At 36.9% G+C, this 26,164-nt stretch overlaps 1 protein-coding gene across 2 annotated transcripts in view; it reads right to left on the bottom strand.

Moving 5' to 3' along the window:
- The window catches only part of UVRAG (UV radiation resistance associated), a 325,150-nt gene that overhangs the window by 104,561 nt on the left and 194,425 nt on the right, over positions 1-26,164 (bottom strand). For both annotated transcript variants that reach the window (XR_010147617.1, XM_508649.8), the window contains exon 12: positions 20,441-20,606. Coding sequence is in view for 1 of the 2 variants with exons in the window: in XM_508649.8 (XP_508649.3) it covers positions 20,441-20,606 (166 nt within the window). In the remaining variant the exon portion in view is untranslated. The remainder of the gene's footprint in view (positions 1-20,440; positions 20,607-26,164) is intronic.

The following is a 26,164-nucleotide window of genomic DNA, read 5'->3' as shown; positions in this document are numbered from 1 at the left end:
TATTTCTTACTGTATGAAAGCTTAACAGCAATGTGATTTAAGGTTTTGTTTTGTTTTTTAAGTGGGAGATGTAAGTGATTTAATTCATGGGTACTTCTAGAACCAATAGATAATCCCATTGCCTTTATTTTTCTAATTAAAGAATTCCTAAATACTTTGAAAATAAAAAAAAAAAATCTGTATTTTTAAAATTTTTGTATTGTTACCTTTTGTTTGTTTTTGTCTAAATATTTTCTATCCATGGCTGGTTGAATCTGCAGATTGAGAGGGCCGACTACATATTCACAAGTCTTGCCCACGCTGAAGGGGAAGACATTTATAGGGACATGTACACCAGGATAGTGGGAATCTTGAGTGCCGTTTCAAATTCTGCCTACCATTTACACTAAATAACAGTCTGGATTCAAACTCTCATTATCTGGTTCCAGAATTTAAGTACCCGCCCCCACCACCCCTTTCTTTGCGACAGGGTCTTGCTCTTTCACCCAGTCTGGAGTGTAGTGGTGTGAACACAGCTCACTGCAGTCTCAACCTCCCAGGCTCAAGTGATTCTCCCACCTCAGCCTCTTGAGTAGCTGGGACTTACAGGTATGCCACTATGCCCAGCTGATTTTTTTTTTTTTTTTTTTTTTTGTAAAGACAAAGTCTTGAAATGTTGCCCAGGCTGGTCTCTAACTCCTGGGATCAAGCAATCTGCCCGCTGCAACCTCCCAAAGTGCTGGCAGATTACAGGCGTGAGCCACTGCACCCTGCTGAGAATGTATGTTCCTAATCAAAACGTATATTGCCTTTCTAAATAAGTATCCAATTTTATTGAATGCTTTTTTTGTATCTATTGAAATGATATGATATTTTTCTTAATCTGTTAATGGGTGAGTTATGTGGAAAGCTTTTTAAATGCTGAGCCATTGACTCATTCCTGAATTGCCAGATTCAGCTTGCATATGTTTTGTTTTGTATGTCTTTCATACAAAAGTGGCAACTTAGTATGAAAGATATTTGTCTATAACTTTTGTTTTCTTCTATTGTCCTGTTCAGGTTGTTTTATCAAATTCACACTTATTCAGTTTATTAAATGCCTTCAAGGAAAAAGCTGGCTTCAGTGTTCACCTTATTTCTTTAGGTTCTTGCCTTTACTCAGTTTTTGACCTAAGTATTCTTTATTTTCTTGTGAACTAATAAATATAATTAAAGAATTTGTTTTTCTCAAGCAGTTTCAGTGTTGGTCAAGATATCTATGCTACTATACTCTGGAAGCAGCTCCTATTCAGTTTTCCCATTTCTTTTTGGATCAATTTTGTTATTTTATATTTTTTTCTAAAAAAGACTATTCCACCTACCTTTTAAAAACTGTTCACAGTATGTTCTTATGAGTTTTCAATCTGTGTGGCACATGTCTCCTTTTTTTGTTCTTAATATTGTCTGTTTTCTTTTAACTCAGCCACCATGTTTTGAATATTTCTTTCTTGCCATGTCCTCTAATCTTTATTCCTAGAATTCCCCTTAGATATATGTTGACACCTCTCAATCATTTTCCATGTCCCATAACTTCTTTTATGCACATCCACATTTGCAACTCATGAGAATGAATCATGCATGGTATTTCTAATTTAATTTTCTTTTTTTTTTGAGACAGGGTCTCACTCTATTGCACAAGTTGAAGTGCGGTAGTGGCAGGATCATGGCTCACTGCAGCCTTGACCTCCTGGGCTCAAGTGATCCTCCCACTTCAGCCTCCTGAGTAGCTGGGTGCCATCGCACTTGGTTAATCTTTCTATTTTTTTAGGGATGGGATTTCAGTATGTTGCCTAGGCTGAAGTCTCAAACTCCTGGGCTCAAGTGATCCTCCAGCCTTGGCCTCCCAAAGTGTTCAGATTACAGGCATGAGCTGCCGTGCGCAGCCTAATTTAACATTTTAACCTTTCATTTCATTGGCTAGTTGAGAGGATAAACACTACTCACTGTTCCTTTGCTTCAGGTTTGTCAAACAACTAGATCCTGATTTAGTATATTTTTGCAGGAGTGAGAACTAAACATTAAATAGATATTCTGAGCAAAGTAAATTTTAAGTTGATCCTGAAACTTTAAAAAGCACTTTCCAGTCAATTATCGAGCCTTTACTCTTAATGACGAATTGACACTTGAGACAGATCCCAAACCACCTATGAACCAACCTTATTTTTGCTTAAAATCAGACTGTACTTCTTTCTACCCCTAGGGATACCTAATGAATCTTGCAATGTATTTACTCATGAGACAAGGGCATGCCAGGTAAAGAAAGGAGTGTTATTAAATAAAAGGCACGAAACAAGGAGATTTTTGTTATCTCTGAAACTAGATAATAAGCTGATAGTATGCTCACTTTCTTAGTCTGTTTCATAAAAATATATGGCATGAAGTATATTCATATGGTAGATATTCAGCAGTATTTACAGAATTTACTTTAAACTGTCCATTTCTTTTAAAGACAGAACATTTTTAATTGTTGTTACTGTTCTCTACTAAATCACAAAGACCTATCAATAGAACAATACCTATCACATACTATGTACTAATTAAACATTTAATGAATGCATGAATAGGTGAACAGGTTCATTTGTATATTTATCATTCTGAGACTGTGACTCTTGATTTTGAATTAGTATTTAATAATACAAAACTGAGTAAAGTGTCTATTCCAAATTGCATACTACAAAACAGGGCAGTTTCCAATTAAAATAATACAAAAATAGAAAAGGAAATTTCTTTAAACCAAACTGCATCATCTTAGAAAGGAATACTATCTATCATTTTCTCATAGAAATTCCTGAGTGAAATAACATGCTATTTACCAAATTCCTTCTAAGCAACTATGAACCTCCCATTTTGTGATTTATACAGAAACCACCAATACAGAAACCAGAATATAATACAAAATTCTTATATCTCTCACACAGAACATGACTCAGCAAATTCAATATTAGGAGGTGGCTTCAAAAAGTTTTTCCCCTAGTAACTAAGTTTTTAAAGCTGGAAATGACAAAATTGTGCACTACACACTCAAAAATAAATATTCGCTGTATGGAACATCTTACAACAGAAGTTGTCTCAATAAATTTGTCATCTACACATTTAAAAGAGTTTAAGTATAGGTGTCAATCAACTCCAAGAGACCTGCCACTTCTCATTAGCTTACCAACCTTATATTTATACAAATTAAAATAATAAAAAGCTTCTGTTGCTTATTGGTGTGTTTAGTTAATTTACAACAGTAAATTCCCATAACTAACTACAGTTAACACTTCTAGTATTTCATCATTAGACTCTCCACATCATGAACCTGGGAGCCATCATTTATATTAATGGGAGTAACTAATGAGCATCATGGGAAGAATTAATGCTTTTGTAAGTCTTTTTAAAGGTTTCCAATAATATAAATGAATAGCACTCAAAATTCTAGGCATTATTAACACCAGTCTTTGCTCAAAAGGAAATATGGCAAACTGCTACTACAAAATTAAAACCAATCAAGAAGCCAGAACTGGTGTATGAAAATGACATGAATTATAAGAAAAAAGTAACCACCCACATTGACCTTATGTTAATAAAAAGAAAGAAGCTAGGTACAGAGAAACATGTATCCTAGACTTTAAAAAAGTAGCCTTTAAAAAAACGTTAAATAAAATAATGGGCCAGGTGCGGGTAGCTCACGACTGTAATCCCAGCACTTTGGGAGGCCAAGGCGGGAGAATCACTTTAGCCCAGGAGTTCAGGACCAGCCCGGGCAACACAGGGAGAACTCATCTCTACAAAAAAATACAATTAGAAAAAATAGCTGGGCATGCTGGCATAAGACTATAATCCCAGGTATTCGGGAGGCTGAGGTGGGAGGATTGCTTGAGACCAGGAGGTCAAAGCTGCTATGACTACACTACTGCATTCCAGCCTGAGTGACAGAGTGAGACCTTGTTTCAAAAAAATAGAAATAGACAGAAAATAATGTTGCACAGAAATAACGGCTCTGAAAGGGATAGTACAAGAGGACAGAGGCTCTTAAAACAATTAAATATTAGCTATATAATTATGAATAATTCCAAAACACAATAATGGTAATTAAGATATAAGGTTCAAATATCTGTATAATACAGACATAATAAATATTTGTAGGATGCATATATGTAAGAGCTACTCAACAGTCTAGTATATAACCAGGATTGAGGTTCTTAGGTTGAGTGGGGTTCCTGCAGATTTAACTGTATTGTTAAACTGCTTTCTGAAACAAATGAACTGAAACTCTCACAAGCAAAGGATGAGAGTTTCTCTTCCTCTATGTGCTCACTAAATCTGGTACTAAATAGACATTCTAATTTTTGCCAGTTTGATGGATATAAAATGGCATCTCCTTCTGGTTTTAACATGCATTTCCTGATTATTAGTGAGGCTGAGTATTTTTCTTATGTTATTAAACATCTAGGGTTTGTTCTTCTGTAACAGCTTCTTCATATATTATGTCCATATTTTTATTAGGTTGATTGCTCCTTTACTTGTTTATAAATAAAGGTTTTAAAAATATATATTCTGGATCCTGACATTTGGTTAATCTAAAAGCTATGAATTATAGACAAGGTTTTTTTTTCTTAAATCAAACTTATAGACCATTTCTCATAATATGGTCTTGTTTCTGTGATTTAGTTAAGAAATCCTTTCTAAATTCAAAGCCAAGGATTTTTCATATTCTAAAAACTTATGAGTCTCATTTCTACTGGAATAATATAAGATAAATTCAACTAGAAGGGAAAAATTAATATTGTGACTACTAGGTTCATTTATCAGTATACAAATATTTACTGAGTGACTATTATATGCAAAGGTCATTTTATATAAATTCTCTCTATTCTTCTCCACCTTTCTGTGAAGCCATTATTTTTGCTTTCCAAAAGAGTATTCTGAGGCTAGAGAGGTGGAATAAACTGGTTCAAGGTGTATCTGATGCCAAAGTTCTTTCAGAAGAGTGAAACAGGAAAGCCATGATTTTTCCTTTCCTAATTTAGAATATACAAGCTTTATTATTTAAAAGCCAACGTGGCTTATCTCTGTTAGATAGTTACATGTGGAAGAAACTCTGTTTAAATCAAATTAGTCATATATTTATTACAACCAATTCGTGTTCAAAAATACTTTATAGATAGGTTTCTATCATTTGAATAAATGTAGTATTTTAATATTAACCACTTAAAGCTAATCATCTTTGAAGGTAAGTTTAATTTATACTTAGACTAAATATTAAATTATAAACATACTCTTCTCTTATACATGCCTCAATGTTAACTGTTCAGCAGTGTAAAGTGAATTCACTTATGAGGCAAGGTGGAGAAAGTGGAGGCTTTGGTCCATGGAAAGGTGTATTATCTGCTTTGTGCCAGTGTACGTGTTTCACTACATCTGGGTCACTTGGACAGCTCCTAATCCTATTCCATACTCAGCAGCTCAGATGCTTAGGGGCCATCTCATCAAGCATGCCTCTGCTGACTACCTGCAACCCAACCCTGTGCTGATCTCTAGCATGGGTCTTATTATGTGGAGAATGACTCTGCTGACTTGCTGTGGATCCTGATGCCAGTTCAGAGCCAGGTAACTTTACCTAATTCTAGCATCTTGTGCAGTGACTAGTATGTCCTAGTGCTCAATAAACATGGTTGGCTTTCTTGCGATGTCCCCTCTTACAACTGAACTCTCTTATGATTTAACTATATATGAATTAAATGTTATATCAGTTTTTCATTTTCAATGAATTAGAGAAGAAAAGCAACTATTAAAAACTACTTGATCATTTAATCTGATTCAGAAACTACTTTTGGTGATCATTCTTAATAATTGTAAATCATCCAAAAGAGAGGTATAAAAATATGGTAGTTAAAACTATCTGGATTAAAGAGTGACATAAATTTGTTTTATAATGATACCATTACCCAGGACATAAATGTTATTATCCTTAGAAAACTGTCTAGAGAACTATTATGAGATGCTTTTGGAAGTTAAAATAATTTCACATCTACCTAAAAATAATTTTTACTCTTTCCTTCCATTCATTTTTGTCAGGAAACCAAAATATTCCCCCAAATTACCTACTGCAAACTCTCTGGCTTGATATAATTACCCTCATTCTCCCATTCTCTGCTTACCAAAAAATTCAAACATACAAGAATTAAAGAAAAGAACTGAGCTACTTTCATGCAACACCAATAAAATAAAGCTTTATTTATTAAATTCAATGATTACTTCATATCAGAACACAAAGCATCTATGCTGTCCTATGATAAATAATAATGGACTGCAAATAGTCCATGAACTACTGGCACGCTCACTGATGTGTTGGGAGTCCTGTTGAGAAACACTGATTTCACATATACTAATAATGTAACAGTATTGAATGCGGGACATACCCCACTATTAACGAAATATATTATTCCTCTGTCCAGTCCCCCCAGCCCCTGCAAGCATTACACTGGACTCTATTTTTATTTGAGTATACCAAAAACTAGAAAAGCAGTAAGTTCAGGTTGGGGTCACATGTCAGAGTCATCTGGTTTTCTTTCTTATCCCACTGTCCCATTACATTACTGTATTTTAATTTAGTTGGTTACAGAAAGCTGAGATGACAATAATACTAGAGAAGACTTCCTCATCCAGATAATAACATCAGCACTATAAAAGCACACTTCATTAAAAACAACACACACAACAATATACCTCCAAGTGTCAGTGATGAAATAGCTGCACAATTTCTCTTGACTCATTTTCCACATTTCTCCTCTCTCAGCGGAATGCCTAATCTTCACAAGGTGTTCATTTCCTGTCTCACCCAGCAGCCACCTTCTGCATTTTTATTTTGTTGATCTTTACTGCCTGAATTTCCATGGGGATTCCTTATTTTAAAACATGTTCTTTGCTCACACCCCTGAACATAACCCCATCAGTGCTGATGCCTGTGCCTTGGATTACAACAGCACAGAAGTTAATAGCTTGCCACAGTCCCAAGGGACTCTATGAAATAATGATTGTCCTGGCCAGAGCATCCAGAGTTAAAACAATGGGCCACAGAGTAGAGTGTCAGATTACCTAATAGAATTTGCAAAAACTGAATGTTCCTTTTACTCTCCTAATTCAAGAAATATTTATTGAGTGTCTACAAAATACAAGCCTCTCTGCAAGTCAGGGAAGTCTGACACCAAGTAAGATGCAGTTTCTACCCTGAAAATATTTCAGACAAGGATAAATAACTCAAATACACTACCTGCATCATTGAGTTGGGCTGTTATTAAAGTACATATAAAGAACTTCATTTCTGTGATACTATATAGAGAGAATAGTTCACAGGAATCCAAAAGAATTACAGTTTACCAAACTATGGGAAATCAAGAAAGAGCTTACGATGAAAGTTTTGATAATAGGGGAGGGCTTCATGTACAAGCACAGTTTTGATGCTAGAGATGGCTAGGGAGGGCATTCCAGACAAATAGAATAGCATGGACAATGAGTATCAAGGTAGGAAATACTGTGATGTGTTTGGAAAACAACCAATTGTTCAGTCTGACTGAAGCATAGGTTACGAACTGGGAAGGAACCTGGGGATATGACTAAAAAAGTAAATAGTGGGCCAGGCTGAGAACTATTTAGTTTGAAAATGCTCTGCATTCCTTGTAAGAATAAGGGCTTCAGCATTCACTAACCCGTATCTTCCAAGGCACACGTGCTTACGTGACTACTTAGCAGACTGTAGACAGTAAACTCTCGGCCTATTTGAAGTACAGACATACACTGGATATATTGTGGGTTTGGTCCCAAACCACTGCAGAAAAGTTAGTATCTTGGCCGGGTGTTGTGGCTCACAGCTGTAATCCCAGCATTTTGGGAGGGCGAGAGAGAAGTATCGCTTGAGGCCAGGAGTTTGAGATCAGCCTGGTCAACATAGCGGCACTCTGTCTCTACAAAAAGAAAATAAAAATAAATAAAGTGAGTATCTCAATAAAGAGCGACTCACACAGTTTTTTTTTGTTTCCTAGTATATATGAAAATAGCATCATGTTTTAAAAATATCTTTGAACATGTGTTCATGGGAAAAATTAAAGAAAATACGAAATATATAGTTTAAAACAACGTACGTATCTTAGTTTAAAAACATATTATTGCTAAAAAATGCTAATGATCATCTGAGCCTTCAGAGAGTCATAATGTTTTTGCTGGTGGAGGGTCTTGCCTACTTGGCAATAGCTGTTGACTAATCAGGGTGGTGGCTGCTGAAGGTTGGAGTGGCTGTGACAATTTCTTAAAATAAGACAATGAAGTTTTTGGCATCAATTGACTTTGCCTTTCATGTAGCATGCAATGCTGTTTGATAGCATTTACCCACAGTAGAACTTCTTTTACAACTGGAGTCAATCCTTCCTCTCAAACCCTGCCACTTCCTTGTCAACTAAGTTTACGTAACATTCTAAATCCTTTTTTTTACATCATCTTCACTAGAATTAGGTTCCATCTCAAGGAACTACTTTCTTTGCTCATCCATAAGATGCAACTCCTCATCGTTAAACTTTTATCATGAAATAGTTATCTCTTCCACTGAAGTCTTGAACCCTTCAAAATCATCCATGAGGGTTGGAATCAACTTCTTCCAAACTTCTGTTAATGCTGATATTTTTATCTCCTCCCATGAATCATGAATATTCTGAATCGCATTTAGAATGGTGAATACTGTCCAGAAAGTTTTCCATTGATTTTGCCCAGATCCATCAGAGGAATCACTATGTCCATGGCAGCTACAGTCTTATGAAATGTGATGAAATGTGTTTCTTAAATAAGAAGACTTAAAAGTCATCCATGGGTTGCGGAATGGATACCATGTTAGCAGGCATGAAGACAACTTCCATCAGCGCTCGTGGGTAACCAGGTGTGTTTTCAATGAACAGTAATATTTTGAAAAGAATATTTTTTTCTGAGCCGTAGGTCTCAACAGGGGCCTTAAAATATTCAATAAACCATGTTGTAAACAGATGTGCTGTCATATAGGATTTGATGTTACATTTATAGAACACAGAGTATAGTTAGCATCATTCTTAAGGGCCCCAGGATTTTTAGAATGGTCACTGAGCGCATGCTGTTGGAAAAATACCACTGACAGACTTGCTTGATGCAAGGTTACCACAAACCTTCAATTTGTAAAAAATACAGTCTCTATGAAGCACAATAATGTAAAATGCAAAAATATGAGGTATGCCTGTAAACAGACAAGCCTTCAGACCTACACCAGTTTTTACCCCTGCATTATGGGGAACTTCACTAGTCCTCTGCACTTAGACCATTGACTTAAAGATGATGCACCTCACAACACTATTACAAAAGGAAATACAGTACTTTCCCACTGGATTACATTTTTAATATTCCTTACCCTTTATTAGGCCCATCTTCTATCTAGCACACAGAATAAAAACTTACATGCCTAGGATTCCTATTGCAAAGCTCAACGTATACATAATAGTAGTTGCAAAATTTTGTTAAGCATTTTCTGTATGCCAAGCACTGCGCTTATTTAATCCTTACAACAACCTAGTGGCATAGTGACATAGGTACTATGCCAGGAGAACCAAGACTCAGAGAGGAGAACATTGCCACAGTCACTCAGCAATAAGCGAGAAGCCAACATGACCCCAAAGTCCAAAATAATTGGAAATAAAAAACAAAAATTTTGTCAAGTTTAAATTGGAGGCAAGAGAGAAAAAAAGAGATGCATTTTGCACCGTACCTTTTAGAGAAAAAACAAATGTCGAATGAACTAATAAATGTGATTTGAATAATTAACATTTTCAGTGAGAAAGTAACAGAGTAACCGCTTAATATTCAGAGATTCACATTTCTGCATTCTTTACAAGAGTGCTTTCCCTAAATCAGGAAAAGGGAGTATTTCAGGCTCCAGTGCAGACCCATTTTGATAAAAATACTTCTTCCATCTCCTATATGTTTGCTTTACAAGTACAAAACTTAATAATTAGCACTTCATCTTCTGGGCTTGCCTCTCCTCAGGGGGGCATATCAAAATGAATGCTTAGTTAACTTGTATGACCACACTTCAACTTTCAACCTGTTTCTCCAGTTGTGAAATGAAGGGTTCAATTAGATGATGTAATAATATTCTGACTGGTTCTAAAACACAGTAAGTCTACAATTCTGCATGGACGTTTTTTTTTTCATCTTTATTTCTGTTCCATGGTGTACTGTTAGGTAATTATAGAGAACTGGACTACAGATATTTGGGAAAGTTTTCACATGAACAGAGATTTTTCAAGTTAGGTCAAATTCCTGTAACCAAGTGGAAAATCCAAAAGAACTAACAATTTCATTCATTTCAGGAGTATTAGTCACCCTGAAAAATATTTGCTTAATTATACTTTAAAGATGCATAGCAAGGAAAATAGAAAACCAAAGCATTTGGTCCACTCTTTTCCACTGCCTCAAGTCAATGTATTTGTCATCCAATTTAAAGGTTTAGGGTCTGGGTCTACTGAGTGCTCTAAATGCCAACATCTGAGCAACAACCTATAATAAAATGAAGATGAAAGGTTATAAGAAATGTTCTAATTTATAGGATACACAGAAGAGAGTTGGAAATGAAGGCCATAGCATTTAAGCCTACGCATGATATGAAAATTCCCCATTTCTGGAAGAAGGCCATCAGATTTAACTGGATGCCATGAAAGCAAACAGATGCTAATCTAGTGAAGACAACAATCATTTCTGAACTCTCTGCACTAAAATAGCTTGATTAACAAACAGAAGCTGAGAATTTTTATAGGAAGGAATATGTAATTCTTAATATAAGATGTTGTCAACAGGTGTTTAATAAGTATGCCTGAAGCAGGTAATAATAGAAATGAGGAGTCAGAATTACAGCAGTCTGAAAACTAGAGTTCTGGAATTTTCATTTATGTTTTCAATATAAGCTTTTTACCAACAAAATTCTGGGTGCCACTCACTATTTCTACAGAAAACTTATTACTTACACAAATAAAGCTCAAGGTATTCTAATTGCTTCAAGAAGAGGCCATCAGAAAGACATTTTCATTCATTTATTTATCAAGTTAGTGTTGCTCAGCCAAGAGGTAGGCTGAGGGAATACAGAGATAAGGAATCGGCCTGCTTACTGCTACTCTGCAAACTCCTTTGTCTCTTCCCTCTTGACAAAATGCAAACTAGCTATGCAGAACGGGAAGGTCCATAAACCTCTTGACCTGTCTATGTGGCTGCAAGATTAATAAAAAACGCAGGTCATAAGACTTGGGGACCTATTTGGCCAACCTCTTTATACATAGGATATATGACCGCCTTATGCACCTAGTCACAAAAAAGGTGTTAGACCATTCCACTCTAATGAGAATCAGGTCCACATGCAATGACTATGATCTTGGCCCAATATTATCTGATTTTGAACACATCACAATTTCTTTATACTTTAGAAATTCTGTCTTGAAAAGAAATCAGAATCAATCAGGTAAAAAGGGCAACTCTTGGGGTTTTGGTAAGGTCAGGATCCTCCATAGGAACAAACATAAGTACACAAAATCAAGGAAACAGCATTACCATTTCTCTAAGTTCCAATAATTCTACAATAGAAAAATGGCTGACCATCTTTTAGAGTTTTATAAAAGTATTGTTGTGAGCAGGCCAGAAAGTTTCAAAAGTGCCTGCCAATTATACCACCCCCTGTTTCTCCTCCTGAGAATAAAACAAACTTCAGACATCTTTTAAGGCCTTGAAAGGGGAATATCATACTCTGGGGACTGTGGTGGGGAGGGGGGAGAGGGGAGGGATAGCATTGGGAGATATACCTAATGCTAGATGACGAGTTAGTGGGTGCAGCGCACCAGCATGGCACATGTATACATATGTAACTAACCTGCACAATGTGCACATGTACCCTAAAACTTAAAGTATAATAAAAAAAAAAAAAAAAAAAAAAGAAAAAGCCATATGCTCTGATCAGCTAGGTCCTAACTCATGGCTTGTTTCACTAATCCATTCTGAATTTATTATCTACCAGACAAGTAGCACAATAACAATGACTAATAAATTTCATTCCAAAAATCACTTTAAAACATACTTTTCAGTCCTCAGTGAAAGAAGTGGGGGATGGAGGAACACTGCAGCTGGACTCTGGTTACATTCCTCATGTTTTGTGGTCTGAGCCTCACAGTGAAACGCAGCAAAGATTTCAGAGTTTCCCTTTACAGTATGCAGGTGCACAAGTAATGTTTTAGACAAGGCATCAGTCCAGGCCTGTGTTTCAAACTGGCCAGACAAAGAAAAGAAATCGGTCTTTTTCTCTTCCAGCAAAACTGGCTAAATAGAGCTTTGAACTTTAACATCTCAAGTGCCAATAGCCAGATGAGATAGATAATCAGAGAGGGGAGAGGCTGAAAATTCCTAGGGCCATTACCTTAATTATAATTTATCCAATGAGTCATTCAATTTCTACTTGCCATCTCCCATGAAGATCTGATTCCATCTAATGTCCTGGAAAGGTTTACATCAAAATTGAAAACAAGAGAAAGAAAAACCATGTCTAATCTGCTCTTTCAGTGATCCAGGCTAAGAATAACTGAGGCATAAGCATAATCACTAAACATATTTCTATTTATATATTTATTTATACATCCATGTTATTCCAAAAAGGATTTGAAGTACTTCACAAAAATGCATAAAACCAGCTAAAACACTTAAGAGTTCCTAAAATCTAAGACAGCATCAATTGTAAAATGCATCATTAACTTATGTAACACTAAGAAAAGTACTATCAATTACAATATGACATGCCCATTAATTATAAGATGCATCTCATTTTTATCAATATTAAAATGCCCAAAATGTATATATCAAAATCAACAAAATACAATTTGTGTTTCAGCAAAAGGAGGAAGATAGAGGAAGAATATAAAATTCATTCACCAAAATGCAATTCCTGTGGTTCCTCTGGCTGCCAAGGAAAAAAGGGATAACATAATCACCTAAAACCAGCTGGCCTTACCAGATCACTCGAGAAAATCAACCAATCAATAAATCACTACTGCTACTCACACTGGGGCATGCTACTTGAAATTGCCCACATATTAAGTTGCTACTTCACAAATTAAAGTGTGCAACTGATCTGGAGCAAGAATATTTACCATCTCAAGGAACACCCTTCCTGCAAGCTCCCAAAGTGATTTTCCTGGATAACTAATTTTAAAGTCTGATTATCATGAAAAATTTTGATAAAAATCTGGAAAGACACTTAATTTGAACATTACGGCACTAGGAGAAGGCTGGTTGGAAATATCCCAGTCTCCAGAGAACTACAAGGTGATCTTTCTTAAGTATATATCTGGTCATGGCATTATCTTTTGCTTAAAATCATCTAGGCGTCCCTTCATCCCTTATAAGCCATGTTTTTCATCATTAAACAAACCAAATGATGTCAGCAAAAATGGTACAGTAGATATAGCCAAAGACCTATCCCTCCAGGGAAACATCTAAAAAGAAAAAATCAAGAAAAATTGTCAAAATCAACTTTGTCAAAACCCCGGAAAACAGTCAAAGGTTTATATCAATTGTCTGAACATTAAATCAAGAAAAAAGAAACTCAAAACCAGGAAGAAAGTTTTGCAGCTTTTTGACTTGCCTTGGCCCTACCCTCCTCTCCAGCTCAGCATAGGTCTTGAAGACAACAGCCTGCCCTCTCAGTATGACACCTCATTTTTTGATCTTGAGGGAATAGATCAGATTCTTATTCTAAAAACAAAGTGTGTCTGTTCTAACTTGTCTGGCGGCTACCTGAACTAGCAAGTCACTTTCCCTTGTTCCTCACCTAGTCTGAACTCACTCAGAACTGAAAAGCAGCTAGCAATGTTCAAGTAGTAAGGCAAACAAACAACCCAGAGCCACCTGGGGCAAAAAAATTACAGTTCAGACATAAAACAGATTGCCTAAAGCCTGGGAAGAAAAGCTGGAGAGAGTTTCTTTGAGAAATTAGGTCATTCAAAAGTGTCCAAGTATAGTGGGGAATTTAGAAGCTACATTCATGCCCGAAACAAGATGCATGTTCAGAAAAAACCTGAAGGGCCTACACTTTCCCCTCTGGCTAACAGCTAGGCTTAGTGCAACCAGAAAGTGAAGGCTAAGGCCTTCAACTGAAATTAAAGGACCATAGATAGTAACTTGAAGCTGTATAAAGAAATAAAAATCCAGAAAAGGTAATTACATATGTAAATAAAAAAGACAGTATTATGGGCACACAATGTATAATGATGCAATTTGTGACAACAACAACATAAAGATGGGAGGGAGGAGGAGAGGTGTATAGAAACAGAGTTTTTATATGCTACTGAAGCTAACTGGTATCAGTTCAAACTAGAATGTTATAAATGTAGGGTGTTAATTAAAATCCCATCATAACCATAAAAAATCTATAAAATACACAGAAAAGGAAATGAGAAAGGAATCAAAAGGGTACACCTCAAAAAATATCAACTAAGCACAAAAGAAGGCAGTAATAAAGGAAATGAGACACAAAAAAAAGCATAAGACATACAGAAAACAAATAGCAAAGTGGCATAAGTAAGTTTTTCCCTACCAGTAACTAAGTGTAAGTGGATTAAAAACTCTAATCCAAAGGCAGAGATTGGAGGAATGCATAAAAGGCATGCTCCAACTATATGCCATCTTCAAGAGACTTATTCTAGATAAAAAGGTTCAAAGTGAAAAGATGGGAAAGACAGTCCATGCAAATAGTAACCAAAGGAGAGCTGGGGTGGTCATACTAATATCAGATAAAACAGTCTTTTGGTCAAAAGTTGTTATAAGAGGCAAAAATATACCAATAAAAGGGTCAATTCATCAGGCAGATGTAACAAGAAATATGTGCACAAAACAACAGAGGTCTAAAATATATGAAGCAAATGTTGACAGAATTGAAAGGAGAAACATACAGTTTCACACTAATAGTTGAAGAATTCAATACTCTATTCTCAGTCATAAATGGAACATTTAGACAGAAGATCAATAAGGAAATCGAGGACTTGAGAACATCATAAACCAACTAGATCTAACAGACATAAATAGAACACTGCATCTAATGACAGCAGAATACACATTTTTCTCAAGTGCATGTGGAATGTTCTCCAGGATAGACAATACATTAGGCCACAAAACAAGTCTTCATAATTTAAAAAATATTACAATCATAAAACTATCATCTCTGCTTCTCTGCCACATGGAATAAAACGAGAACTCAATAATGAAAGGAAAACTAGAAAATTCACAAATATGTGAAAATTAATGCTTTTTTTTTTTTTTTTTTTTTTGAGACAGGGTCTTGCTCTGTCACCCAGGCTGGAATGCAGTGCTGCAATCTCGGCTTACTGCAGCCTTCGCCTCCTGGGCTTAATCAATTATCCCACCTCAGCTTCTTGAGTAGCTGGGACTATAGGTGCACACCACCACGCTCAGCTAATTTTTGTATTTTTTGTAAAGACAGTGTCTCGCCATGTTGTCTAGGCTGGTCTCAAACTCCTGGCCTCAAAGTATCTGCCTGCCTTGGCTTCCCAGAGTGCTGGGATTACAGGCATGAGCCACTACGCCCAGCCAAAGAATGCTCTCATAAACAACCAGTGGTCAATAAAGAAATCACAGGGAAATTAGAAAATACTTTGACTTTAATTTAAAAAAACATAACATACAAAAATGAATGGGGTATGGAAACTCTTTTATAGGTGTAAACACTGACATTATAAAAGAAAGATCTCATTAACCTAAGTTGCCATCTTTAAGAAACTAGAGAAAAAAGAAAATAAAACACAAAGCTAGCAGAATGAAGGAGATAATAAAGATAAGAGCAGAGATACACAAAATGGAGAGCAAAAAAACACTAGAGAGAATCAACAAAACCACAAGTCTTTTCTTTGAAAAGAAATTGACAAATCTTTAACTAGAATAACTATGAAAAAGAAGAAAGAAAATGCAGTAAAATGAGAAATGAAAGTGGGGACATTACTACAAACCTTACAGAAATGAAAAGGATTGTAAGAAAACACCATGAGGAGGGTGAAGCAAGATGGCTGAATAGATGCTTTCACCGGTTGTTCCCCTGCTAACCTTGCAGGAACACCAATTTAACAACCATCTACACACACAAAAAAGCACCTACATAAGAACCAAAAATCAGGTAAGCAATCACAGTACCTGGTTTTAACTTCATATAGCTGAAAAAGGCATTGAAGACGGTAGGAAAGACAGACTTGAATTGCTGACGCCGCCCCTTCCCCATTCCTTCGGCAGCGGCCATGAGATACAGAGCATCTGTGCTCTTGAGGGAGGGAGAGCACAGCGATTGTGGTACTTTGCATTCAACTCAGTGCTGCTCTGTCACAGTGGGAAACAAAACTGGACTAAACTCAGCCAATGCCCATCCATGGAGGCAGCATTTAGATCAGCCCTAGTCAGAGGGGAATTGCCCATCCCAGTGGTTAGAACTTGAGTTTTGGCAAAACTTTCTACCACGGAAAAGGTGCTCTGGGGTTCTAAATAATCTTGAAAGACAGTCTAGGCTGTGAAGACTGCAATTCCTAGGTAAGTCCTAGTGCTAGTGCTGGCCTTAGAGGCAATGGACATGGGACACTAGCCGGGGTGGCTAAGGAAGTTCTTGTGACACCCCTTCACCAACCTTAGGCAACACAGCCTGCAGCAAAAAAAAAAAAAAAAAAAAAAAAAGACTCCTTCTTTCTGCTTGTTAGGAGAAGGGAGACTTTGTCTTGCATCTTGGATACCAGCTTAGCCACAATAGGATAGGGCACTGGGCAATCATGAGGCCCCCATTCCAGACCCTAGCTCCCAGATGACATATCTAGACACACGCTGGGCCAGAAGGGAATGTGTTGCCTTAAAAGGAAGGACCAAGTCCTGGCAGGATTCATCACCTGTGACCAAAAAGCCCTTGGGCCCTGAAGAACCAGGAGTAATAGCCAGACAGTAAGCTGTGGGCCTTGGGTGAGACTCTGAGATGTGCTGTTTTCAGGTACCAGCTTGGCCACAGTGGAGTAGAGCACCAAATGGGCTTTTGGGGTCCCTGATTCCAGGCCTTGGCTCTTGGATGGCATTTCTGGACCTGTCCTGGTCCAGAGGGGAGCCCTCTGCCCTAAAGTGTGACTCCCAGGTGTGGCAGCATTCGCCACAAGCTAACTGAAGAGCCCTTGAGCCTTAAGTGAACATCAGTGATAGCCTGACAGTACCCACCGTGGGTCTAGGTGATGGTGGCCAAGTGAAGAGAAACCTCTGCGTATAGTAAGGAGAGGGAAAAGTGGGAAGGACTTTGTCTTAGAGTTTAAGCACCAGCTTAGCTGCAATAGAATAGAGAACCAGATAGATTTCTAAGGTTTTGGACTCCAGTCTTTGCCTCCTAAACAGCATCTCTGGACCTGCTCAGGGGCTGGGGGAAACGTGCTGCCCTGAAGGGAAGGACACAATCCTGGCTGGCTTCACCACCTGCTAATTGTAGAGCCACAGGGTCTTGAGCAAACATAGGTGGTAGCCAGGTAGAGGTTACACAGGGCCTAGGATAAGACCCAGTCCTATGCTGGCATCAGGTCTGAACCAGGGAAATCCCAGTGGTGGAGGCCACGAGGGTGATTGTGTCTCCCTACTCCCAGCTCCAGATGGCTCAGCATAGAGAAAGAGACTGAGAAAAAGTAATGGTAGAGAACAGGAATCTCTGCCTGGTAATCCAGGGAACGCTTCTGGATCTTATCCAAGACCACCAAGTGGTACCTCTACAAGACTGCAAGAACCACAGTGTTACTGAGCTTAGTGTTTCCCCTAATGCAGATACAGCTTAGATCACAACATCCAAGTCCTTTCAAAAACCTGGAAAGCCTTCCCAAGAAAGACAGGTATAAACAAGCCCACACTGTGGAGACTATAGTAAATACCTAAACTCTTCAATGCCCAGACACTGGCAAACATCCACAAGCATCAAGGCCATCAAGGAAAACATGACCTCCCCAAATTAACTAAATAAGGCATCAGGGACCAATTCTGGAGAAACAGAGGTATGTGATCTTTCGGACAGAGAATTCAAAATAGCCATTTTGTGGAAACACAAAGAAATTCAAGATAATACAGAGAAGGAATTCAGACTTCTATCAGATAAATTTAACAAAGAGATTGAAATAATTAAAAAGAATCAAGTGGATATTCTAGAGGTGAAAAATGCAACTGAAATACTGAAGAATGCGCCTCTTAATAGCAGAATTGATCAAGAAGAAGATAGAATTAGTGGTCTTGAAGACAGGCTATTTGAAAATGCTCAGTCAGAGGAGACAAAAGAAAAAAGAATAAAAAAGAATGAAGCATGCCTACAGAACTAGAAAATAGCCTCAAAGGGCAAATCTAAGAGTTACTGGCCTTAAAGAGGAGGTCGAGAAAGAGATAGGAGTAGAAAGGAATAATAACAGAGAACTTCCCAAACCTAGGAAAAAATATCAATATTCAAGTACAAGAAGGTTACAGAACACCACACAGATTTAACTCAAAGAAGACTACCTTAAAGCATTTAACAATCAAACTCCCAAAGGTCAAGTATAAAGAGAAGATCCTAAAAGCAGCAGGAGAAAAGAAACAAGGATAAATATAAATAAAGCAATGGCAAAGAATGCTATAAAATCACACAATGGCCTGTAATCCCAGTACTCTGGAAGGCCAAGGCGGGTGGATCATGAGGTCAAGAGATTGAGACCATCCTGGCCAACATGGTGAAACCTCGTCTCTACTAAAAATACAAAAATTAGCTGGGCGTGCTGGTGCGTGCCTGTATTCCCAGCTACTCGGGAGGGTGAGGCAGGAGAATTGTTGAACCCAGGAGGTGGAGGTTGCAGTGAGCCGAGATTGTGCCACTGCCCTCCAGCCTGGCAACAGAGCAAGACTCCATCTCAAAAAAACAAACAACAACAACAACAACAAAAAACACAATGGAACCAAATAATTGGATTACATTAGCAATCAAATCATTTTTCACAACAAAGCTCTATCATTTTTTTTTTTTTTAAAGAAACAAGTAACATACAATGGAGCTCCCATTCATCTGGCAGCAGGCTTTACAGTGGAAGACTAACAGGACAGGAGAGAGTGATATTACATATTTAAAGTGCTGAAGGCAAAAAAAAGAAAAGTACAATATGCATATTTATTAGTCTGATATAAATTAGTACCTTTACCATTTTCCAGACAATGCTAAGATCTCTGAGCACTTTAACCCCACTCAACCCTTTTTACTTTTTGTGTTAGAACCATGCATTATAATCCTACATATATTATTATGTATATGCATGTTATATTTAAGAAGACATTAGTATTTATTTATAGTCAAAATGAATTTAGAAATACATCTTTATCCTTTCTCTTATTCTTTGTTCCTTTCTCTTATTCTTTGTTCTGTACTGTATTTCCATGTTTCTATTTGAAATTATTTTTATTCTTCCTTTAGTATTTCCTTTACTGTAGGTCTGCTGCGATACATTTTCTCAGTTTTGATGGTCTGAAATATCTTTATTTTGCCTGTACTTTTGAATAATATTTTTACTGGGTATAGAATTCTAAGTGGACAGTTCTGTTTTTTCCGTATTTTAAAATGTCACTGCATCACCATCTGGCTTCCATTGTTCCACTGAGAAATCAGCTTTCAGTCTTACTATCAATCTTTTCATGTTATCATGTCTTTCTCTCTAGTTGCTTTTAGTATTTTCACTTTCTCTTTGATATTCGGCTGTTTAATTTCTCCAGGTATGTTTTCTTTATTGTCATTCTGTTTTGTTAGTGCTTCTTGAATTTGTAATTTCATGTCTTTTGTTAAATTTGAAAATTCTTAGTCATTATCTCTTAAAATTTTGCGTTTACCTCACAATCTTTCCAGCCTCTCTGTGCCTGAAATTACATGTATATTAGACACTTGTATTTTCTGCTGACCTATCTTCCAATTCACTAATCCACTTTTCAGCTATGTTCAATCTGCCATTATATCTTTTCCTAGTTAGATCTCTGACAAATCTTTTAACATTTTACTTGTTGAGTGGCAGGTAAGAGGTACTAGGTGAATATTTGTAGATCATATGGCACTTATCCTCACAAAAGTAAGAAGAAAGTAAATGAAACTTAAGTAAATTTTTGCCACCATTAGCAATTCTTGGAAGCCCAGGGGTTGAGTCATTAAAATTTATATGAATAACTAGTTTCACATAATAACTACATTTGATTTAAATGAATGGAGCACTCTACAAAGGTTATATAAAAGTTGTCATAATTTAGGTTACATTTTATGTATTTTGTTATACCCCACGTTTTATACTGGCTTGATGTTAAAATCATTTTTTTAAAAAAAGACACTTACTCTCTCTCCTTTTCCGTCAGTTTGTCATTGATATTGTCTTTGATTGTTGATCTAGACCCCTTATGAATTATAGGATATCTGAGGGGCACTTGTAGGAAAAAGGAAATCATGGAGACCAAATGTGCAGTATAACCAAGGGCAACAGCAATGCTTCCATCATCTTTTGCTGTAAATTCAAAAGCAGAGGAAAAGAAAATAACTATTTACCTTTTAAATAACCATAAGATAATAAATCATTTTCAAAGAATATTTTATAAAAATATGTGGTACATAAAATATTAACCACTTATCTAAATTATATAAATTTTATGCAAATGTAAACACATTAACAAGACTTGAAACTTCATCTACTAACTGTATTTTAAACTATTTCCCAATAATTAATGTGATGAGATTAACATTTGATATATACCTTAAAGCAAGAACTCTTACTATGTCCAAATAACCATTGCTTTCTTTCCCAGCATTTTTACAGGATGAATTAATACTTGAGTCTATTACATGATACGAAAATTAGCTTCAGAGGTTTAAACTTAACGCACTATACAGTGGTTATACATTTTATTCATTAACAATTTCCTAGGCAATATAGTTGTACTATTTTACAACATTATTAATTCTAAAGGGAAATGAAATAGTATAATCATTCTTATGGGGTATGTTCTTGATATTCAAAAAGACAGGGTTACATAATAAGTCTATGAATTTAAATATGGGTTAAGGGGGAAAATGCTTTAAACAGCAAAAGCAAAAGGTGAAAAACCACACCGTTCATATACCACCCTATTTATGTAATATAGGTGGAAGCAACTACTAGGAAAAAATGCAGGTATCTTATAATCAGACATAAGCATCTAGCTTTCAAAAAGCCACAGACAATTACATTTTCTAAACTTATCCAGATTTCTGCCACTATCTATCAAGTGATAAATGATGATTCAGGGGCTAAGAACAGGGAGTAATACAACAGAAAGTTTTAAACTTCCCCCAAGAGGAAGGAAACAGGATCTTCTTGGTATACAGTATTCCTAAATGCTTTTAAAAGTGCACAAGTGCACGTGTGTGCACTCATACACTAAAACATTTAACACATAATCTGGAATATCCCATCTGGCTAGAGAAGAAGGGCTGAAATGATCACAATGACCATGCCTTGACTATTCCCTGACTTCTAAGGGTGGCTTTAACCTCAATTACCAATAAAAATTTTCACATTCTTCTTTCTGTTTCCACTTAATTACCTAAGCACTACCTTCTTATGGTAGAAGTGCCACTACAGAGATCCATTCCTCAGTGAATTCTCTACCCTTAACTACCATAGCAGACTATTTGTTTTTCTTTGGTAGTCTTATAAAAATAGGTAACTATTTATATATTTTTTTAATATATATACTTTTTTCTGTCCAGAACTGTCTATAGTACTTTATATATGACAGTCATTCATTCACTAACAATGTTAAACACCTTTTAAATGCTATTGCATTCCTTTTACAGATAAAGAAACTAAGGCTCAGAGATTAAGGAATCCTTCCAAAGTAATACAGCTAGTAAACAGGTTGGCTTGACACCCAATCTTCCACCATTAACCAGTCTACTATACTGTCTCATAACTTTATTGTTAAACATTAATATAACAATTATTTTTTAAAAAAAGATGAGGTCTCACTATGTTGCCCAGGCCGACCTCAAACTCCTGGGCTCGAGCAATCCTCATGCCTCAGCCTCCCAAGTAACTGGGACTACAGGTTTGTGCCACTGTGCCCAGCATATAACAATTTTTTAACTTGGGAGCCTCGAATGTACCAAGCATATGACACACGTGTACCACCTTAGTTTCTTCACAGTTTTCTAGTAAGAGCAAAGAGCACATAAAAAGTCTGAGAGTCCTCGATGACTTGCATAGTACTCAACAGAAAATGGGCTTCTCAAGGAATGTCTGTTCTCTAAAACAAACTCATGGAAAAAAATCAAACAGCAGTAATTTTCAACCAACTACTGAGTCATGCTCTAACTAACTAGAATCCTAATTATTTTTAGAGACCGTGTCCTCTTGCCCCAGTCCCACCCAAGTACCTTGAATACTACTACAACACTTTTCCTTCTGCTGAAACCCGTACATCAGACTACCTTAGGGACTAAAAGTACTTTACATTATAAATTTGTTACATTATAAATTCATTATCATACAATAATAGAACTAAGAGAAACTTTCACAATCACTGACTCTGATGCTACCAACTTGGAGAAGAGAGAAATGAGACCCAGGTGGTATAAATGGCTTGGTCAAAGCCACATAGGTAGAAACTATGAGTGATGAAATAACTGAAAGAATTGTGTCCACAATCCTCCAGAATACCTATACAGGTGTGGAGTCACAGCTGTAACTGTGAGTTTCTTCACAGGTGACTGAATTCTGCCTCGTGCTTTCCGTAAAGATTAGGTCTTATCAAATTTAAAATATTCCTGTCAGTAAAAGGACTTGATCTTCAATAACCACCTTTTGAAGAGAGAGGGGAAGAGGAAGAAGATGAGGACTTAAAGACAGATAATACTATGCTAAGTTGCAACTTCCCTCTATGTGCTTTATACAAAGCTTTTCCTTTCCTATATGACCTGACAGAAGAGGATTTGAAAACTTCCAGAAAGGAGCAGGCCTCTTAAATTAGCCTTTCAAGCAAGTCAAATGCAAACAATGAATGTTTCAAAAATATCTATCTAATGCTAAACATTCAAGCATCTACATTTTCCCCATATTATGAAAGGAGGACTGCTAAAGAATTATATTTGTGTATTTTGAGACTACATCCACATCTCTATTAAAATAACCAAAAATTGATTTTCTAACATCACTTCCCACCAATGAACAAAACAACTTTGTTTAAAGATAAAAAGGCATCTCTAAGAGAAGTCTACACACAGAAATAAAACAAAAAGAAATAGCACACACTGAAAATTGAATAATATTGGAAATCAGCTTTGATTCAGGTTATTCACACTCACCATTCTTGCCACAAGTCTTCCCACTCCACCTATTAAAAATTCTAGGTTTCCCATTCCAGGCCATAGTGCTCCATCACAGCCTCAGTGTTAAACACTGTGGTGTTAGATTTCCAATATTGAAGCTTTATATTAAAAAGCATTTTAAAATGACCATGGGTGAAGCATTACAGGGCCCAAGGGTATTTCAATACCCTCAAAAGGAAAACCACCTCCTGGTAGGGAAGTCACTTTCATCACCCCAAGACCACTGAATCTCCAGTGGGAAAATGTGAGCTCATGTGGTTAATTATGGCTATTGCAGGCCATGCAACCTCAGATGTCACATTCTGTTGCCAATCACTTTAGCTAAAAAACCAAAAGGTTTAAGGTTTCCAGCATTGCAAGATCTGAAAGATTTTTTTACCTGCCACAGCCAAAACCCAGCTCTCTGGGGTGTGCTTTTCCAGTAAGCATTAATGACGTCCCTAACACCTAAGGCAGAGCAGAGGTTTGTGTACCTTATGCTGTTCTGGGGGTTAGAAAGGTCACAGACGATAGTTTTGTTAGTGAGAAGTTGGAGCAGGAGTGGAGGGTCCAGGGAGAAACACGAATGAACCTTAAGACTCAGGTATGTGAAAAAGATGCTAATTCCAACAAACTTTTAAGGGGCTTGAAAATAAAATTAAAACCCAGTTTCCTCATAATAAATATTCCTGGTTTATTTTTAAAATGTAGGTAACCACTCAAGGCTGTAGCTTTTGTATAATTTTTATGACAACAAATTCCACAAACACGCAATGGCCATAACATTATAAATTCATTCAAATGTTCCTTTGATTTATATGTTGGACAAACTATTAATATTCAAATGCATCCAAGTACAATAAGTGATCTAAAAGCTCTTACCATCCTGCCTTCCCAATCACTGAGGCAGCTGATTTGTTAAGGAACCAAGCACCCACTGATCCAGACAGGACAAAATATTTAAGACTCTAATCACTGCCACAGCATCTATGGAATCATTCCATGTTCTCAATGAGACATTGTTTGACATATGGACTCTCCTTTCCAAGAAATCATGCCTGCATAAAGGGATACAGACACAGAAGGAAATCTGGGTCTCATTACCACAAAAGGCTCTCGTGTTATGGATTACTTAAACACACACACACACACACACACACACACACACACACACACACACACAAACATTTTTTTTTTAAGCTAAATGTCTCGGTCAGTGGAACTCAGATGAAAACCCTTCACTGGACATTTTTCTCCCACTGTGTCCAGGTCTCCTTGGCATACTCCAACAGTAACTTACCCACTTAGAAAAGCACAATAATGTTGGAGCACTATGGTGGAGTTTCTCAAACAGTATCACCCCATGCAGCGTAAAGTCTATCCCAGCAAAGTCTCATGAATATCACAGAATAACCAGCTTGGAGTTCCTTCACTAGAGTCTCTCCCAGAAAGCAGCTGCTACAGAATACTAAAAAGTTGTCACAGGTTTAAAGAGGTTATTATTCAAAGCGAGGAAGAAAACTGAATTGTGGCAAGAATTATACGAATCTTAGAATCAGGCAGACCAGGAATAACCTTAGGTTTATCACTGGTTAATATGACTCCTTGAAAAAATTAACTAATCTCTCTGAGCTTCAATTTTCTTTTTCTTTTCCTTTTTTAAATTGAGGGTAATTCCTTTCCTTACAGATGGAATTAATTCTCACAGTTGTGAGAATTAGGGTAAATGTGAGAACATCATGATGTTCCATGTTATCATATTTATTTCCCTTTCTTATTTTCTATTTTGAAATGGGTTCTCACTCTGTCACCTAGACTGGAGTACAGTGGCAAAATCATAGCTCACTACAGCCTCAAACTCCTGGTCGCAAGCAATCCTCCCACCTCGGTCCCCCAAAGTGCTAGGATTACAGGCATGAGCCACCATGCCCAGCCTATGTTACTATATTTCTACTCACCCAGCCTAAAATGTCTTCTTATTTTTTTTTCTACTGGAAAACATCATTTTATTTCTTAAGACACTGAAATCATCTTCTCTATAAAAGTTTTCCTGATCCCTCTTGATAGAAGTGATTATTCTCACTTTTTTGAGTACCATGTACCTGCTATAAACTTCTAAGTGCCTGACACAGAGTATGAATTCAATAAATACTTACTGACTGTCTTGATTACAAATCTGATATCCTCAACTGGACTATAATCTCACTGAGGCAGGATCAATGTCTTAACCATCTCTTACACCCTCAACACCTGGCACCATGGATGACATACACAGAACACTCAATACATTTAGTAAATGGAAGTGCCTGCAGGATATTAACATAAGATTTTGTTTGTTTGTTTTTGTTTTTAGACAGAGTCTCACTCTGTCGCTCAGGCTGGAGTGCAGTGGTGCAATCTCAGCCCACTGCAAGCTTTGCCTCTGGGTTCAAGTGATTCTCGTGCCTCAGCCTCCCAAGTAGCTGAGATTACAGGTGTGTGCCACCACACCCAGCTAATTTTTTGTATTTTTAGTAGAAACAGTGTTTCACCATATTGGTCAGGCTGGTCTCAAACTCTTGACCTCAAATGATCTGCACACTTCAGCCTCCCAAAGTGCTGGAATTACAGGCGTAAGCCACCGCACCCGGCCAACATAAGATTTTTAAAGTCCAATATTACTGCATGTGCTTCTTAAAATTTCTGATTCCTAAGGGTAATGGGGAATGGGAATGAATATGA

This window comes from Pan troglodytes, chromosome 9, assembly GCF_028858775.2.
Source record: "Pan troglodytes isolate AG18354 chromosome 9, NHGRI_mPanTro3-v2.0_pri, whole genome shotgun sequence".
In the NCBI taxonomy this organism is placed as follows: domain Eukaryota; kingdom Metazoa; phylum Chordata; class Mammalia; order Primates; family Hominidae; genus Pan; species Pan troglodytes.
Note: the sequence above shows the minus strand (reverse complement) of the source record. Positions and strands in the feature narration are given on the sequence as shown.